Genomic DNA, 19202 nt, shown 5'->3' with positions numbered 1-19202 from the left:
TACAACACTAAATGCATGAGTGGAATTCATATATACGTACGAGTATGCTCACGATGCAATCGAGCTGTCGGCTAAAGCTGGGCTATTTCATTAATCGTTAAACAATAGAGGGAAAGTCATTACGGAAATAGTGACAGAAATTAAGGTTAAGAAATATCGAAATAACCCGATGGTTTGTCTGATGAGCAAGATCCGTGCAAAAGGGAATCCACGTGGTTTGTTAGATCGAAAATTTGGAGAGTGAAGAGATAGGATGATTTAGACTGCCCGCTGTTTGAGGGAGCGTGAAATTCACACACAGGGTCCGAGACAAGAGTGATATTTACATTTTTGGGCATTCCCTTTCTCTCTGCCGCAGGCTGTTTGCCATCGAAATCCGGTACCTGGTGTGAAAATCTGGGGTTCGCTGGGTAAGTTGAGGGCCGTCAACCGGACATGAATATGGGATTCTCTGCTCAGTAGCCAAATACTGAACTCACTACGCTCCCCGTCTCCATTCCGTTGCAGATATAAAGTATCTGCCCAAATACGAGTATTACCGCAAGGAAAATGCATATGAATGCCATAATTTGGATATACGAGAGCATTAAAGTAGGTACTAGTATCTTGCATAAACAAAAACGTTTTGGTGAAGAAGGATATCAACTCGTAAATATGAAGGATTTTGATGAGAAGACTTGAAAATATTCCACTAAATTAGTAGCATATGCTGTTACAAAACCTAAAATCATATTGTGTTGATTAATTTAAAAAATAAATGGAAGAGTTAATTTCACACAATATTTTAGATCGATTAAAATTGGGGGAAATAAATCAGCCAAATGATTACGACTTATAATGATTCCGTTCCCGTTGAGAAATTTTAACGAAAGTACCTTTTTCCGAATATATTCCTCATGCACTACGCGTTATAGGGTACGCAGTTCTGTTGAACGGATATAATGATTGGTCAATCAACTGAACTACTATCGGAAGGAGTGGTCCTATACGGATTAAGCATTTGAAGTGTCGCGTGAAAAGAAAATGATGCAGTTACACACTCAAGCTTATTGTTCTCCACATTGCCTCAAATTAACCCTTTTCGCTGACATACTTCTAACACTTTGATCCATTCAAGTGTGAACTAATAACCGCTCTTCAAGGATTCCAAACAATCTTCTTTTTAATTTTCAAATTATTCTCCGAACTTACCTGTAAAAAGACGACGAAAGTATTGTCTCTGGTCCATCTCCTGTTACAGAAGGCACGCCTGGCCACCTTTCCCCCTCCTGTCCACGTTACTTTATGAAGAACAAATCCCATCCCTATTACTCCCAGGAAGACTGTACACTCCTCTGCCCTCGTTTCCCACTTATCTTCATTACATCCAAAATTAAGTTCATCAAGATTTCCAATACTCCGAGAAAAATCTGAAGTACAAATTTCCTTATCTTCCTAACGCCTTGAAAATCACTATGGCTCAACATATCTGTCATATTGTCCCACGGGTGATACATAGCACCAGTAATATTTCGATGTGTGTGAACTCCAATTAAAATTTTAAGTACATGCATTAATAGAATCACGTGGTCGTACTTTAAAATGGAATTTTATTTCCAACAATTTCGTATCGAATGGTCCAATTTACCGGAGCTATAATAACATTATTTGAACTACGGAAAGCAATCTTTAATTCATGTCTCGATATACACGACGATACATTAAAATTAAAGGAAACTGAATTCGATGTGTATCAATACCGGCTTCTCAAGGACTGAAATTGAAGGCTTTTTGCAGAAGATGGTAAATCACTGTATTTAAACATGGTCGTCACGTCAATGCAGCTGAAAACTTCTTATCTATCCACACATCTGATCGGGTGGATAATATTCTGCTCACTACACACGCTATAAAACCTTCTCCCGGTGCGAAACCCACATCCTACCCGAGGACAGGTGAAGCTGTCGGACTTCGCGAGCAACGACAGACGGATGTCACACTCGCCGTGTCACGGGTCAATCTAAATTCAACTTCCTGCCTCGCCGTCACCTCTCCGTTTTCTCCCGTCATCCCGTCTGTCCAAACCCTTTAGGACACGCCTCGCAGCCCCGATCCCTTTTTCACTCCGCTAGTTCCCCTGTCCGAGTCCACCCCTTCTTCCAATAATCTCTCGCTCCCCCATCCCCTTCCTGTTTCTTCGATTCACACTTCTCCTTTTATCAACTTGCCATTTACGACACAGAACCTTTCCCCCAACTGAAAGACAATTCAACACCCCCCCCCACTTGATGCTATAGCAATTTCCTCGCCCTTAAGGATCCTCATTTTTATCCTGGGGACTCTTCCGCTTTGCACAATTAATGGATCGTTGAAGCGTAAAAATAAGCAATCATGAGGGAGTAAAAACGTTCTGCCACAATGTCGAGGCTTTCGCTGAATTCGACTGACGAGCGGCTGTAAATCGAAATCCAAGTAGATTACTAAGAGAGGTAAAAATGTGAGCAGCCGATTAAAAATTGGTGATATTGGTTGATTACCGATTGCATTTGAAATATTAATAAAAGCTACCTTTATGCATCAAAGGTGCTCCATAATATTGCGCAATTTCCACATCATCGAGCATCCGTCTTTTAAACTCCTCAATTATCTCAGGGTTATTCGTTCGCCATGTCACGGGTAAATGTTTAAGCAATTCCCCGCATCTTTTAAACAGTAATATTGTGAATCTGAAGCTCTATTTGAATCATTGGCTTTCACAGGAGAGATGCTTGCTTTGCTTTAAACTCTTTTTCATTACTTTCTTCTTCTGTCATAATACGCCTAACATTACCATTTAATATTACATAACTTTTACTTCCGCGAATCTAATTTGGCTGTGTATACATAACTGCCACATATTTCTTTAAAATGTCGGTGCCAACCATTGGTATCGCTGGATTAATGCGGTAGGAAAACTCACTTTTAAAGCTTTTGATTGCTGATATGGTCTTAACAGTGGGCAGAAAAATAAGACAATAACAAGTGTTCCGGCACGGTGGAAGCATTTCCGGTCGTAACTAATCTCGTTAATTGTCTAGTTTTTCTTTCCTGAAAATTTTTTGTGCGGCCCTACCGATTCAGCCAAATTTTCTAGTGTCAATTTATAGCCACAAAAACACATCTTAGTCATATAGCGCTAGTTTCATCATCAAAATAATCGCTCTTGTCGCGCCATCTTGCGAGAAAACAAACGATACTTGCAAATGGAAATATATAGACATCCAGGGTGCCCTGATCTATAAGAAAGCGGTAAATAATCTCAGCTCAAACCTTAGTGTCTTTAGTTCAAGTGCCCGCTTTCATTCTAGTCATTCCGCATGGATTTACCACTAAGATTTCCAGGACTGGCAAACGGAGTTCCACAACTCGAAGGGGCTTATTATAAGTTTATTCGATTTTTCCTTTGCATCTTAATTTCACGCAATTTATCGATTAGGTCATACCTTCATCCACTTCATGGTGAATATTTTCGCACACTTGGCATTTTAAACGATCCCATTACGATAATTTACCCGAGAGGGTCACAGGGACTCAAGCGGAGGCAGTGAGAATGGTTTGGAGAGCGGCTATCGCGAGAGTTGAAATTTTTCAATTGATGCTTTAGGCTCTTGCCATCATTCTTCTTCGGAACTTGACCTCCGTTCACGCGAGCTTCTCAAGGCGTTTCGGGTGGGAAAAAGAAACGCATACTCTCGACCGAACGAAGCCCTCGCAGACATAGGGCTTTATTTTCTGGAACCTCGCCTCGTGGTTCCCTTATACATATTAAGCCTTTCCCATCCCCTCATTGCTCTCTTCCTCTATCCGTTATTAATGGTTTGCGCATTCTGCCTTAGTCGAGCGTTTCGATTCGGTGAAAGAGTTCCCTGACGTGAATGATCGCTTTCCTTGCCCGTTCCTTCTTTCCTCTCAGAAGTTTTTTCGCCGTTTTCATCCGCGCGCTGGTTGACTTGTGTGCTCGGAAAGAGAAGCGATGTGAGCAAATTAATTTGGTAATGACCACAACCTAATTTGCGAGATTCTTAAAAAGTCACACGGCATAATTTGACCGCTCGAGAAAAGTGACCTCACAATGATTCTGCCTTACTCAGTAATGGCGATAGTTCTTTAAACTACTGCTATACACTGATTCTGATTGTGTATATGTTACACATAATTTGATCATACCAATCTCCCAAAATTTACAAAATCGCCTTATTGTGTCCAACAAAATCGTATTTTACATTTTTCGATTTTTCAGATTGGGAAATAATTCGTGCACTTCTCCCCAAAAAAAAGTTTTCCGTTCTCGTGTGATCCTTTGAATTTATTTTTACTGAAAACGTACGTATTTTTCTCCATATTTGTTTATTGGAGCTGCGTTATACGTGCTCTCTCAAGGCAAAAAATCTCTTCTCTTTCTGTTATTCTCGATTCTCCAGTATGTTTTGTACAGAAATTGATATTAATTGAATTAATGGAAATGGATTAACGACATGTTAAACATAAGTGACCTCGTTTGGTTTTAACGCAAACAATTTACAGCAGTGGGAACCATAATTTATTAATAAAGAGGTGGTCCGTTTTAAGGGCGACAAGAATAACTTGCCACCGGTCGATACCAAAAATCAACACTAATGTCGTCACCCGTTCAAAAAGGAATTTCCAACGGAATTAATGGAAGGCTCACAACCGCCGATGACCATAAATTTGCATTAACATACGTTCGCGTGTACCCGCTGACGCACACATTCACACTCGACGACCCTTGTCGTGGCATTCCGGTCGATCCGGATGTTGAGGAAAATATTTCTCCTTTAATTCTCTTCCGGTGCGTATAAACGCTTTGACGCTTAGTAAACCTCCTTCCCTTCCACCCCCCACCCTCCCTCATCGCCCTCTCTTTTCTCTCGCATTCTTATCACATAAAACCCTTACTGTGGCATTCATTTGTTCGCGTCGTGTGCCCAGGACAACAGCCGAACCCACTTCAAAAATCCATTATAAATAACCACAGCGGTCCCATTCCCCTCCGCTTTTTTCTCTCTCATGGGCCCCATCTTCCAGCTCCCTACAGTCCTCAACCCCAACTCAATTTCCTCTTTTTTTCGAACTGAGGAATTCCTTCCTCAGCCGGGCAGTCAAAAAGAGCAAGTGCGCACTCATTCCACTCTCGTGCCCTCCTCCTTGCCTCCATCCACCCGTCCTTCCTCTCCCTCCCTCTTCCTCTGAGGCCATTCCACCATTGAATTGCTTCCCCTGACTCCTTTTTTCCACCCCTTATCCCCTCACTATTTTTTTTATAAATATGCATTCACTGCCGGCAAGGACATTCCTCCTTCGCCTCCCCTTCCCCTCCGCGTCCGAGTTTTTGAGTCTTATTCATAACATGGATGAGGAGAGCAGGTTGCTTGCCTACTTGCACGCCCCTTATAATAAAGGCTTGAAGTCTCAGGTCTCTGGTTTGAATGCTGTTTGCAAGCGGGTCCAGTCGTGAGTTTAACCATTTTTCAGCGTAAGCCAACGATGCCCTCAGCTTTGTCTGAGTATGGCTTCAGCATTAATTATGCACATCCATTCTTTTACGTTTTCGGACTAGAATTCAAAAAAGGAAATTGCATAGAATAGAGGCGGGGGAGGTGGCATTTCATTTGTCGCATACTTAGAGTGGGTGTAATTGGGCTGCATCCTGTGGTGATTCTCCTTTTGCCGGTGGTCATCATTATTGTAACATTTCTGGCTTTTAAATTTTACGGTTTTGAATTTTCGGGAAAGATTTGCGTACATAGAGAAATACTGATATCACAAACGAAACCTCAATTATTAGGCTTTCGTTAGAGGAACGAAGTAGTAATGAATTCCCTCATGAAATCGTGTGTGCATGCGTGCGTCCTATCGTTCTGATATCAATGTTAAAACTTGGCACGTAATCGCAGTACAACGGAAAAACAACGGGAAAGTGTGGCCTGGTATACCGCAGTCGTTTGACATTAAATTCTCCAGGTGCTAGTGTTTTACATAGTATGGCGTCACACGAATTCATGCCGTTTTGATTAGCAAGCGGCCGGGTTTTCCACCGTGAAAATTCGCCTGGATGATAATGACCAAGCGAGCATGATAAAATCGAAGGAGAAATGAACGCCCTTTTGAGTATTACGATTACTCGAGGATTAGAGGAATATTTTAGCGAGAACGCGAGCGAGATAATACCGCATTTATAAAATAGAACACGTCACAAATTTATAGGAAAATGCATGTTTCGACCATAATTTTTCTCGAATTAAGGTTAGATTTCGAGGAACGGCAGCGTCTCAATTAGGAGCCAGGAGAGGTTGAGTAGACACCATCCCACTCTCCGCTTACGACAGTAGTGCCACTCTTACTTATCCTTCTCTTCCTTTCTCCTGTCTGTCTCCAAGTTTTAGGTGCTCTCCATTTCTGCGTAGTTTCCCTCCGTAAATTTCGCTCCGCAATCAAGCAACTTTATTTGTTTACCATTTATGAAGCCGAGACGGAGAAGCTTATTCACGAACATGTGATCGCTGCGAACATAAGTACGGCACAGTCTTGAATTATTGAGTGCTTCGTCCTAGTCTTTCGCTGGCGTTTTAGTTTAGTTTAGGAGTTTTCCTTCTCAATTCCCTGAGCTGACTTGTCACCATATGGTATTTATAGGCTCAGTGATGAGTTTAGGTGGTTTCGGAAAAGGAAATGGAACTTCCCCGTGGCCCCTTTCCCCCACGGAGAATTGGATGAATACGGAAATATGTGGAAGAGAGAGAAATGTTTGAAAGAGGGATAGGAGGAACGAATTGAGGAAGTAACACCAAATTTAAGCTATATTTGAGGTCCAAATAAATATACCGTCGGTTTCACAATGAAGGATCATTAATGAATGATACTCTTTCACCGTAATTGAATAAATTCGTATCAAAGACATTTACCTGAAGCTTCATGAATATCTGGGAGACACGGAGACAATTTTTCACTAGAATGCAAGATAACCGTCGAGGATGAGGTCTCGATTAGAATTCCTATGGGAATCCTGGCACAGAAGATGCAGGTATGTGTATTTCCGTGGAATTTAGAAATATGGAGACAGTAAACTCTGAACGGGTTAGTTAAAAAAATCTTGTCTCTGAATTTTTTTAAACGATAGTTTCCAGTTTGATCATTTAAACATAAGAAACTAAATTAACAATTTTCAACGGCTTCAATGGCGATATGGTTGTACCACCAGACTCTTAAAAGAATAACAGATCTATCGGCAAATTTAATAATACTTCGCCTTCTGATGGAAATAATCATCTTTCAGACTTCAGTTGTCATTCAATAATAGCAGAATGTTATATCCTCGAAAATAACAATCAATGTTCTATCACAGTCCACTGTGTTCATCTGAAGGAACGTGTATCCATGACCGTTGAGGTTACACCAATCGATTTGCGTAAAAAGGAAAGGAAAAAGGAAAGTTTCTAATTTTTCTTTAAATTATTCACTATGGCAGGAATAGAGTTCACTCATTTTTGTCCACTTAGGGAATCAATCATACTCACCATGGCAATTTATCCAGGAATGGCTGGCTGTTCTACGATCATTCGCTCCACATGGTGAATTTTAAGACGAAATAAAGAGGGGAATTGTAAGAGGGAAGAGAAGTTGAAAGCGAGCAACGGAAGAAAGTAAGGGTTTTCGATGTGTACTGGAGACGTAGGGAGATCTGAGGAGGGAAGCAAGGTGCCAAACGGGCGACGAAATGCTGTTTGTCGGGCATAGAGGGAAAGAATGAGAAGGCAGAAGACGTTTCGCGAGGCTCGGCGTGGGGTGAGGGGATTATCCGGAGATCTCGGGATGGGAACGGGAGAGATTCGGCCGGGACTGAATGAAAAGAAGGAACGATCCCGAAATATGTGGATGCGGATGGGGAGTTAGCTGCCCCCTCTCGCCGCCCTCCCACACGCGAGATGCCGTCAGTAATTCAACACCTCCCGCCATCATTTATTCGCTTTCCGCCGCTGCTACTTCCACGTCCCCCATCCACCCGTCGACGGAGGCGCACGGACGTCGGGACTTCTACCCTCGGACATCTTCATGAATTTCTTTCTCATTCAATCGTGAATCTTCCTTTTCCCCGAAACATTTTCCTTGCCATGGAGGGATCAGTTTCTCGGTTTGAATCCAAGATTTCACCCCAAACCTTGATATCCAAGCCATCTGTTTATCGCCAAAGCTTTAGAAACCGTTTCAAAAATAGACACTCCTCCAGATTACCAATTAGAGCTGATGTCAAGACTTTTTCTGAAACTGTGAAAGACAACTGTTTTCAAAAAATAAAAATGTGTTCTCCTTTTAGCCTCTCCAGATTTTGGAGAGTCAACCCGCCCAATAAAATAAGCAATGTGACGGTGAAATGGACGAAATCCGTATATTTTATTTAAATTTGAAGTAAAAGTTTCCAATTACATCGCTTTCAGTGAGTCTGAATACGATTACGAGATCAATGTAATTCTTATGACCAAATATAATTTACGTCCAAATGCGTGCGTACACCATCAGATAATTTACACATTTAACTCTCTTTAACTTTCATTAAAGGGCGCGTAACTGTTTTCGAAAATTTAATTTCTATTTTTTCAAGAGAAATGTCATTTCCAAAACACAAAGAATATTTTATACAGGTGCAGTTCTCATTCATTCCGACGCACGTAATTTGGTTCGCCTTTCAAGAGGTGGTAGTCATGCACATTGAATGTGGCCTTCGATTTTTTGTCTTCCAAATTTCAATTTCTACTTGCATGCAGAAGACGAGGATGGTGATATTTCTCGTATCACAAAAATCCCCACCGTATTATTCAGGCTAAAATCTATTGGTACCTATTTGATATCTGGATCAGTGTCATACAGACAAATGTATGTATTTCTTTTATTTTTCTGCAGTTAAGAAGTTTTTAATGAAAATAGCAACTAAGTCCCCTGCAAAAACTATATTTTATAAAAGAAATTACGATGAACGCTAATAAATACGTAGGCAATGGCCACTATTTATAATTTCATAAAACATTGCATTTTTTTATTTTATAGCAGTTCTCATTTTCAGTGCAAGCATAAAATAATAAGCAGAATAACTAAGGTTTGGGAGGGAAATAAAATTGAGTGAGCAATGGATAACCGCGTTTTCGATCCCTTAAAATTTATTGAATGATACCTTTATTTTTTATGAAAAGACTGCCTCTGCTCTCCATTTGTATTTTGTATGCACAAGAGTTTAATAATATAAATATGTAAAATTGTTGAAAATATTGTTTTCGCGACTTAAGAAGTAATGTCGCAGGATAAGTCCCAGAATTCAAATCAGTAACCGTATTTTATTGTTCTATTTTTCCAGTGTCGTTGCAGCGATGAGTCGTGCGAGTCGGCTAAGAAGAGGGCGAGTGCGTGCGCGCCAGCGGTGGCCGCGGCCTCCCAGCCGGACGCTGTTCTGCCTTGTCGGGTGGCCCAGTTGGTCTGCTCAGCGGATCCCCAGTGCTCTACCGCATTAGGGTAAGGATGCCAAAGGGAGACATCTCAGCCAAAAAAAATAATTACAACCCCAAAATTACTCTAGCAATTAGCTGTTGAAATATAATTTATGAGTCCTGACAACGATCGTAAACAGCAACCTTATGGCCCCCTCGCTTGGTCGGCGCGAATATTCCTGGTTCCAGCCATATCACACCTATCAAATCTTCCGTTGTCGTAAACAGCAATCCCTTCAATTGGCCTCCGCAGATATAACTTGTTCCGGCCCTAACGCAGCTATCCAATCTCCCGTTGATACCTCATTCATTAGCTACAAACATCGTCCCAAGTTGTGAGCCCAATGGGTTAATAGACACAGGAAAGGCAAGGTTCTCGTAAAACAAGGAATTCATCGGTTACCGAAAATTTAGGTACCCGAAAAAATATTCCATCTCTGTCACTTGCGAATGCATCATTTTTGCCTTTCCTGCTTCAAGGGGCCAAAACAGGCGCCGCACCAACGAATAGATTTTTATATCTTCCATTTCAAGGAAAAGAGTACCGTAGACCCTCCCGTACAACGTCCCGAAACTAATTTCTTCTACCTTCTCCAGGTACTATGAGAGGCTCTGCCGTGCCGCATTCTCCGGTCGCAAATGCACTCCCAAGTGTCGAAATTCCGCCACCATCCTGAGGAGGCAGCCGAAAGCCGCCGGTCTCTCGTCGTGTCGGTGCGACGGGCGCGAGGACTACGACTGCGACCTCGTTCGCCGTAACACGGAGAGGCTGTGCTTCCGCAGAACATCGCCCCCGCCCAGCCCCCCCGTGACGCCGCCCATCGCCGGGGAGATACCTCTTATCCCGGTGGAGGAGGGAGGCAAGCGACCGGGGTCCGCCGTGGGCGACACGAATACCAACGAGATCGTGAGGATATCGGGGGCGCTGGCGGGGGGAAGGAACGCCGGCGCGGTGGCGGCGACCGTCGTTACCCAACTGCTCCTCGCCTGCGTCCTCCTCTGCGCCCGGGGCGTCGCATGGAGCACGGACCTCCCCCGCGGACTGCCGTCGTAACAGGTGAGCAACGCCCAGCGATTTAAAGTCTCACGTGGCCGACCATTTCGCATTTTTCCCTCGAGTTTTCGTCGTTAGGTACGTTAATCACCCTCGGGATTGCGACTAAAGAGAAAGCCAGGGCCGATTGTCTAAGAGCCCCATGTGCTTTTCGACCCGAAGGGAGACCAGTCAAGCCCCTATTAACACACTCACCACGAGCAGGATAATTCGCTCCACTCTTAACCGACGTTGCGAAATACTATTTAGGTTTGGACTGCCCTTTTAGGAATTATTCTACCTTCCAAGGTCCAAGTTTTCCGCATGGAAAAATACAGTCCGGCCGTGACATTTTTGCGTTGGCGACTTTTACCTTCTCAAAGTTTGGTAGCATTTATTGATCCTAATTACACGCGCCTCGCGCTCATAAGAAGAAAGAGTAAACGTGACGTTTTATAATAGGTAGTATGAAATAATTGCTTGTCGAGAAAAATAAGCGATGCGTGCTAAAATTTTCCCATCATATGAGAGAGGCTTTGGTGCTTATATCTCTGACGACAGAAGTGTTTGTGCGCTAGACTGCTTTAGATTCGATCTCAAGTAATAGTCACAAATTGCCGCATGCCTTATCCATTCAGGAGATCACAGAACGTCTCAGTCATTTGGTTAAGTTTAACGAAAAGAATAAATTAGAGACTAATTGACTATCATGTGAACAGCGTCTGATCTTAAAAAGAAAAGCATTCGGGACCCGAGTGCTTCAATAATTTTACCTGCTATGTTGCCGTGGCAAAAGATAAAACGGGCAGTCAAATTAATTGACAGGTAAATTTTAGCAGTGAGTGGGTATTTACGAGTTGTTCTTCTCGCACGGAGACCACTTTTTTTTGACGGGCGTAACATCCTGGAAAAATGGGGAAATGGAGGCCACGCGCCTTGAATCCATTTTATGAATGCTTTTCCAGGGGACATGTAAGACTTACTTTAATTACGTCACTTTTATACGATTTGGAAATTGGATTAGTTAAGAGGAAACAGTGGACATTTCACGAGGAAGTTCAAGTGCCGAGAAATACGTATGGTGATGGTTACCAGAGGAGGAGAAGGGAGGGAGGTGTGAAAGAAGTGCGTTGGCGCGCGCCCTGAGTTTGATCAGGTTTTAGCGCTGTCATCACAAGAGCGAGGGAAAAAAAAGAGTGAGGGAGAATGTGTTTAGCGCCCCTCCTCCCTCCCCCTTCATGCTTATAACAGATCCTCCTCCTTTCCGTAGTATACTTTTCCCTCATCCCTTCTCCGCAAACCTTTTGCCCGACTCTGTAAATATTGACTCTCGTGCGTACTACGCCCATGGCTTTGGGAGTGGGAGGGAAGGAAGGATATGAAGAAGGAACCGGCCGAAAAAAATCTTCTTTACCCCACCCTCCAGCCCCCCGACCACCCTATCTCCTCAGGCCCCCCTTCCCCTCAATTCTGACTCAGTTCCGCTGAGCACACAACAAACACACGCCGTCTTCGAGCAATCACACACCCTCACTCTCGCCCGTCTCCTCGTGGAGCAGTTAAAAAAAACTTCAATCCTTTGCCGAATTTCTTCGAATGATTTGAGCATGTTGCCTCGTTTTAGAATTACACATATATGAAATTCTGCCTTTATTTTCAGACATCAGCATGACTAGCTCAATTGACAAAGGGAAAAATTAGCATCGTACACTATGTACTTATCGTTGGCAGAAAATATAGAATAAGAGGAAGGAAGAAAACAGTAACGGGACGGATACGAGTAAAAGGTACACTAAATCACACATGTATGTCACATTTCAGTACGCCGCTGAATGATCATCCCAACAATTATTAGTCAGAGAGATGAATTTCAGCGAATAATAACGAGCAGATAAATTCCAGTGAATACCGCAATGCGCATGAAGTTTTGTTTTTCAGGGTCCGCAGTAAATCAAAATTATATCACGATATATCGACAGATGCGAACATTGACAAAATCATTACCATCGAATAAATTCTCGGATTAAATCACAAGTTGAATTTGAAACATACCTTTAGAATTGTGGAAGCATCTTTTATAATAAACCTGTCGCAAGTTTGAATGAATTATGAAATTATTGTTATGGGCAAGAACATGCATTTTAGCTTTCAAACGGTCGTTCCGTATTATTTTAATTAAACGAAAGAGCGTTCAATATTCTTCCCAATATCCCCGGACACGGATGTTGTTCAACACCGACGCCATACCCCGAGAGTTGCTTTATGGGCGTCGGAAATAAGCGTTACTTGTTAGAAGGCAAGTCTCTTAATGTAACTGTGGAAAATTTTGAGGTGTTAACATAAGAATGTTGGATGACGAGTTTTTCAGACAAAATTCTTGGATTGTTTGATATTTTATTGTGACAGTAAATTGCGCGAAGGAAAAATGAGCATTAAGTTAATTAGCCTCAGAGTTTATTTTTCTTATTTCATGAGGATATTTCGAATATGTCAACATATTGTGATGGTCTTGAGTATTTCACCTATGTGTCAGAAGCAGTCACTGCACTGTACTCTAATTCACTGTCCGCGTTTAAAATCCTAGTCTAGCCGACTTGTTTGATATTCAGACGTGAATTAGGCTACTAACAGACAACTGCAGATTACATTTAGGTCATACGTGCAAGAATCTAATTATGGTGTACCTGTAGATTCTAGTTTTTATTTTAATGCAGGTGGAATCCATAAAAAAATATGACTCGCCGAGTGCCAACGTGTGACGACATGAAATTTTTGATTCGCCGCATTTTTATGGTAACTTCTTTTTGCATTCGTCATCCTGACCGTTAGAACAAGGCGAGCAGAAGTTCACTTTCTGGTAAAATTAATTATTGATATTTTTGGGTTCCTGGTAGCCGTCTACATGTTCTGCTGATTTTGATTCAATCTGATCCATTATGTTGGAAAATATATTCGACTTTTTAATTGCTAGAAACCGAAAATACTGACTATGGTTCAGAAATAATAATTAGATTCCTAGCATACCGGTAAAAGTTGGAAAAGTTGTCGTAAACTCCACTGCTTCTAAGGTCCTGATACTTCCCCTTATTATTAAATGCGTGGTTTAGCTATATATGTAATAACATTCTTAGAACTTTGAGTATCTTACACATACCTACTACTTTGAAGAGCTGAGAGTGATGAATCCTAAAGTCCCGTAGGGACTTTCTCGGGAGGACTCGGCAGGACGTAATTGGGACGACGTGACCCATCTCGGAGTATTGGCTGCAGCCGACCACATTTTCCACATGAAGGAAGATTGGTTAATTTTTCCATTTTAGGAGCTCTGGCGTCGGTTTTGCGGTGCTTCCTTTCGCCAGGCAGTAGCGTTGTGGTCAAAGTAGATAGGGACGAACATCTTCGTCTCGAGATTTCATTTCCTGAATAGATTAAATCGCTTGAAAGGTTGACGGGTTAGGATTGACATCTCCATCTAACAATAAAGTTCCTACATTTAGTGGTATTTATTAAGAAAAGAATCACACTCTAAAATCTCATAAACTTTATAGCTTGCGTTTAATATCACCACGATTGCACAACTAGTTCAGCCGCATAACTAATGCCAACTGTTACCTTTTATCGTAAAATGTGATTTTGTATTGTGCATTAAATATCTTGAGTAAATATTCCAATAAAAACCGAATTGCTATCAATCAAAATGCCCAACGTTTTGGGTTTATTATAAGGAATAATAAATAGCTATTTATAATGCACACCTGGATCTTAAATTAAGATATTTGAGATTATGATCCTTTTTAGGGTTACACTCTATTCGCAAGGCATAAATAATTGTTCTCCAATTTAATTAATTCAACGCACTATTAACATCTTGTAAATGATTAATGATTTCTACCTCATTCGTTTCACCATAAGTACACCTACGGCTCAACCTGATATACAAGGCTAAATTAGATATCCTTGAAATATATGGCTATCTTACTTAGCCATCCCATTATTTCTTTTTGTAGAAAATATGTGAAAATAATGTGTGCCTAATGAATTCCGTGACATAGGCGATAAGAAGGGAACATACGTGGAGAGACTTCGATGCTTACGGCTGTAGCAGTTTGCTGCGGCTGCCATTAGCCGTATTATCTTTACTAGCCGTATCGACTGAAAATATTGTCGTTGAAATCATATACGTTTACACATTTTTCGTTCCTTTGTTGACATTTTTTTTGCCCATTAAATACTCACTAGGCTATACGAAAATTCTTATATACCCTTTGATGAACTCGGAAAACGCCAATGTTTTTACTTGTTCAGCTGATGTCTATCGATTTAATGAGTTACACTCACATGCATGCTGCTAGATGATTTTCTTTTCTAGACGGTGACAGCCATGCATATTTTCAGATGCTTTTCTGAATTGAAGTTCGGTTAAATATTGAGTTGAGCAACTGAGAGTATTCCCTAGTCCGCTCTATTCTGGCTGATACTTCTGGACTGCCCCTATACGATTTTCTGGTTGATATATCTCCTGTTACACCAGAAAGACCCAGGGAAAGGAATTAATCTCCCTATTGTAATGTGTGATTCACATAAGTTTTCGAGGATGATATGGCCTCTAGCCTAAACATCAAACATGCTTCATCAGATGAGGGTTTGGGTTGGTTACTCCGGCGTGGTACATTTGTTCATAAATACCTCCCGACACTGCCTTGCATTGTAAAAATGATGGTTGACCCTTTTGAAAGAAAATCACAACCGATCGGCAATCAGTACGTTTCAGGGACGTATATGAATGAACCCTCAGCATCGGATCCGCACCAAGGCCTTGTCCAATATTTTGAAAATAGTTCTCACGTTTTCAACTTTTACTGAGTCTATTAAAGTTTTATTTTTAGACTAGATATCACCGAAATGTATTAAATACGTTTTCTACGAAATCTTTTGCTTTGAAATGTTTCTGTCGAACTCATCAAATTACAGAATCCGAAATTAAAAACATTCAAGACTTTTCAACCGACTTTCATTCTGAATCCCCATTCGGTCTCAATCCCAAAGCCACACGAGGGTGACAGCTACACCACCGAGAAGCGCACAATAAGTTCCCCCCATCTAGCTGGTGAGTTGTTTGCGACTGGAACACAGAGATTGTAACCGAGAGACCCGGAGAATATCGAAGAATTCTTCCCATAACACACGTGTACCAAGGGATATGCTTGCCTACGCTTCGACCGCGTGTGGACCGAGGACCTCGGTCGAGAGGTGTAGGCGGTTCGAGAAGCAGATGGCCCACCTTGACATATTTCCCCCACTCTCATCCACCCTCTATTTAGGTTCCAAAGGAACCCCTCCGCCTTCCTCACTTTTCCCTCCATCGCTCAGCGCTCTCGGTGTCAGCAGCAAAGCAGGTGGAAGTGAGCGTGAGCGAGAAAGGAAAGATGTTCCTGGAGGGAAAAGAGGGACAGGAGGAAGGCGGGGCGGGATGACCTCGTCCAGAGGATGCTGTTGCCCATCGGCCCGAATAGCTAGAGCGATAGGGAAAGAGAGAGGAGAGGAAGGGAGAGCGAGGAAAGAGGAAGACTGGGTATAGAACTCTCGAATTACGGGGGAAGGACGCACATAACGTGTCTCATTTTTTATACTCGATCCTTTCCTCCTGCCCTCGGGGTGTGGTGGAAAGGCGTGGTCCCCCCTGCACGGGATTGGGGGAGGGGAAGGTTGTGTGATAGGATTTGAGGCAGGAAGCATTGGAAGAAATCAGAAAGAGAAAGGATCGTTGGCCACGAGGAAGAGTGGTGAAATGCTGGTCGCTACGCAGCTTTAAATACGTCGAGTTTCCACGATCCAGCGGCTGTTATGAATGAGGTAATAAAAATCTTAATATGATCGTGGATTATGGCGTTCTCAGAAGCTAAATTAAGTACCGCGGTGTCGAACATTTCGTGGAATATGGACTCTGGGATTGTGATTTGTTGAGTTGAAATTTGGGAGAACAGGATGCGAGTTGAACCTAACTAAAAATGGCTGCAGCTCCTCAATTGGCAAGCCTGTCTTCCACTGCCGCAGTGTGGAAAGTAAGAAAAAACACTTTACCATACATTTCATTACTTCTTCCAATCAGAGGACTTATTTTCTAGATCATTTAGTATTCCAAAAATTTCATAGTGATCGAAAATATGGTTATCTTGGATTATTTACCTGACCTTGCAAGTAAGAATAATGAATTAATTTTCCTTTTCAACCCTCCTTCAGTCCATTTTATTGTGAAATATTCCCAGAAATCGCGGAATCCTGTTGAATTTTAACATAGAAAGGCGAAGGAGTAGTTAATATGAGTATTCTTGCGCTGACAAAACGAAAATCATGCGCCGAACTAAACAATAAACTCACCTGGTCGGGAAGAAAACCGGAGTAGTCAAAAATGAAAGAAATAGACTTATATACAAGAAGTGCGTCACGTAGCAAGGCAAGGAAAGACTTTCGGAGAAAGTGCACCGTAATCTAACCGAATAATATGGCCGAATAATACCACAAGATGATTGCCATAATATCGAATTATTTTAAAAGATATATCTCAAGGATACGACGGAATTTCTCATTCATTTTATAAAAATGTACAGTTGAATTATCGTCGCAGATTCAAGAAAACATTTTAACGATTCATCCCACTTATGATTTTCTCATATTTTAGTCAAGTATGTTCCAAAAGAAGTATCCTTCAATGCATTTCCAAAATGATTCAATGTCCTGGTAATTTTTATTGATTTTCATCATGAAATATTTCAAAAGTACAACAATATTTAATCCATCTTTGATAAACAAATCATTATCTGTACGCCGAATCTATTTTCCATTTTAAACCATCTCTTCAGGTAAATGATCATTCCCAAAAATTTCATTTTGAGATTTCAAAACGTTTTCTTGTTTTCAAGCTTTTACCGATCTACTAAATAACGATTTCAGCGGCCAAATTATGCGTAATCCAACTGCGAAACGCGAAAACAATTTTTTTAAGTTCTTTGCGAAGCCAAAAGAAGTGTTTGTGTACATTGTCTCTCATCCAAAGCCCCTTATCCCCCTAGAAGCTAAACGTCTTCATGTTTGAGATGTCCGTGAGCCCACACAAACAAATCCAAGACTATGTGATAAACAAACGAGCCCAAGAGTTTCAACCCTGAAATCATCGGGATAGGTCAGGGCTGTGGTGGCCGTGTACTACAAGGGGAGGAAGAGGAGAGGTAATTTCGAGAAGAGGAAACCTCTTATGTAAGAATAGGGTGAATATTGTCGCGGGGGTAAAAGTGGAAAACGAAAGGTAAATTGGAAACTCTTCCCCGTCATATGACCCGCCTCCCATTTCACCGAGGCCGTGCGAAAACCCGCGGCGGGATGAACGCCCGCCCGCGATAGACGCACTCTAACACTGACCGATCGAGGCGCATCAATCCAGCAAATAGGGAGAAGAGGGGAAGCAGGTTACGTCCGCACTCCTCCATCGCTGGTAACTGAGTCGGGCACACGCTTGTGAACCATGTACACGTAGATAGGCATTTCCCTCTTCCCATAACCTCACCACCAGCACTCATCGGCCTCGCACACTAACACCCTCCCCGTCAGACCTTGCACGTGTGTGAGACCCACAGGTGTTCACGGGACGGGGGGGGGGAGGTTGTTTGAAGAGGGGCGGGGTCGGGTCTAGAGTGCAGGTAGAGAGGCAAGGAGGATGATTACGAAGAGAGGGCGCGAGTCGGGGGTCAGGGAGTAAACGTGGCTTAAATAGGTCGCAATTAATCATTTATAAAGCGTCCACAACGCATCACCAATATGATTGCTTGTAAAAAATTAGATAACAGAGCTCAGATAAATAGGGTAATATACAATTAAAAAATAAATGAGAAGGATTAATTTGAGTCTGTTCTGAGTTTAATGGTGATTCTGAAAATTGTTGTTTTCTGAGGTTGTATCTGATGTGATTTAAGTTTTATTGCGTTTTCAAGGGGACAGGTTGTGGTAGAGAGACGTTAACTGCACTGAGAGCATTAATGACTCGGTAATATGGACTCAATGGAAGCAGTAATTTATACGCACATGCATGCATCATAGGGATATTTGAATGTAAAGTAGCCTGCAGACAGTGTGTCCAACACAAAAGAAAACGGAAAGATAGAGTATTTGATTAGTAAGGAGAAGAAGCTAGTGCTTGAGTACAAGGGAAGAATGGAAAAAGAAGTCTTCGGTAGTGCGGCATGCTCAAAAGAAGTACTTGGACCCTTAGGAAAACTGGGAAGAGGGGAAAGAGGAATGTAGTTGGCATTCTCCTGAAAGAGATTTGGAATGGATAGGATTGAGGATCGCTGCATAGCAGGAATTAATTAATATATATCATTACATTGATATTGCGACGTTTGTCTTCAAAGAATAGTCATGGAAAAATGATTTCGAGGTTTTAGATATTTCCCCTTCCAAGGATTGATAAGCGTAATTTCAAAAACGCTCGTCCCTTGGGGGATAAATATTTTTGGTGTCGAATAAAATTAAAATAAAATATTTGACAATATCAATTTATTTTGATGCTTTAGATTAAAATGAAACCTTCCATTGCAATCCCAACAATAAACGGGGTAATAGGAAAACTAACTATTTTAAATGGAATGTGTAATAGGAAAAGC

The 19202-nt window shown here is 41.8% G+C and overlaps 1 protein-coding gene across 1 annotated transcript in view; it reads left to right on the top strand.

The window, feature by feature from the left end:
* LOC139700486 (growth arrest-specific protein 1-like) overlaps positions 1 to 10332 on the top strand; it is a gene marked incomplete at its 3' end in the record, with an annotated part of 32734 nt that extends 22402 nt beyond the window's left edge. The window contains exons 2-3 of the mRNA XM_071599074.1: positions 9383 to 9537; positions 10110 to 10332. Coding sequence (XP_071455175.1) covers positions 9383 to 9537; positions 10110 to 10332 — 378 coding nt within the window. The remainder of the gene's footprint in view (positions 1 to 9382; positions 9538 to 10109) is intronic.
* Between the last annotated feature and the right edge of the window lie 8870 nt (positions 10333 to 19202).

Source organism: Hetaerina americana, unplaced genomic scaffold (genome assembly GCF_022747635.1).
Source record: "Hetaerina americana unplaced genomic scaffold, ioHetAmer1.1.p SCAF_1, whole genome shotgun sequence".
Lineage (NCBI taxonomy): Eukaryota > Metazoa > Arthropoda > Insecta > Odonata > Calopterygidae > Hetaerina > Hetaerina americana.
This window is presented reverse-complemented; position numbering and strand designations above follow the sequence as displayed.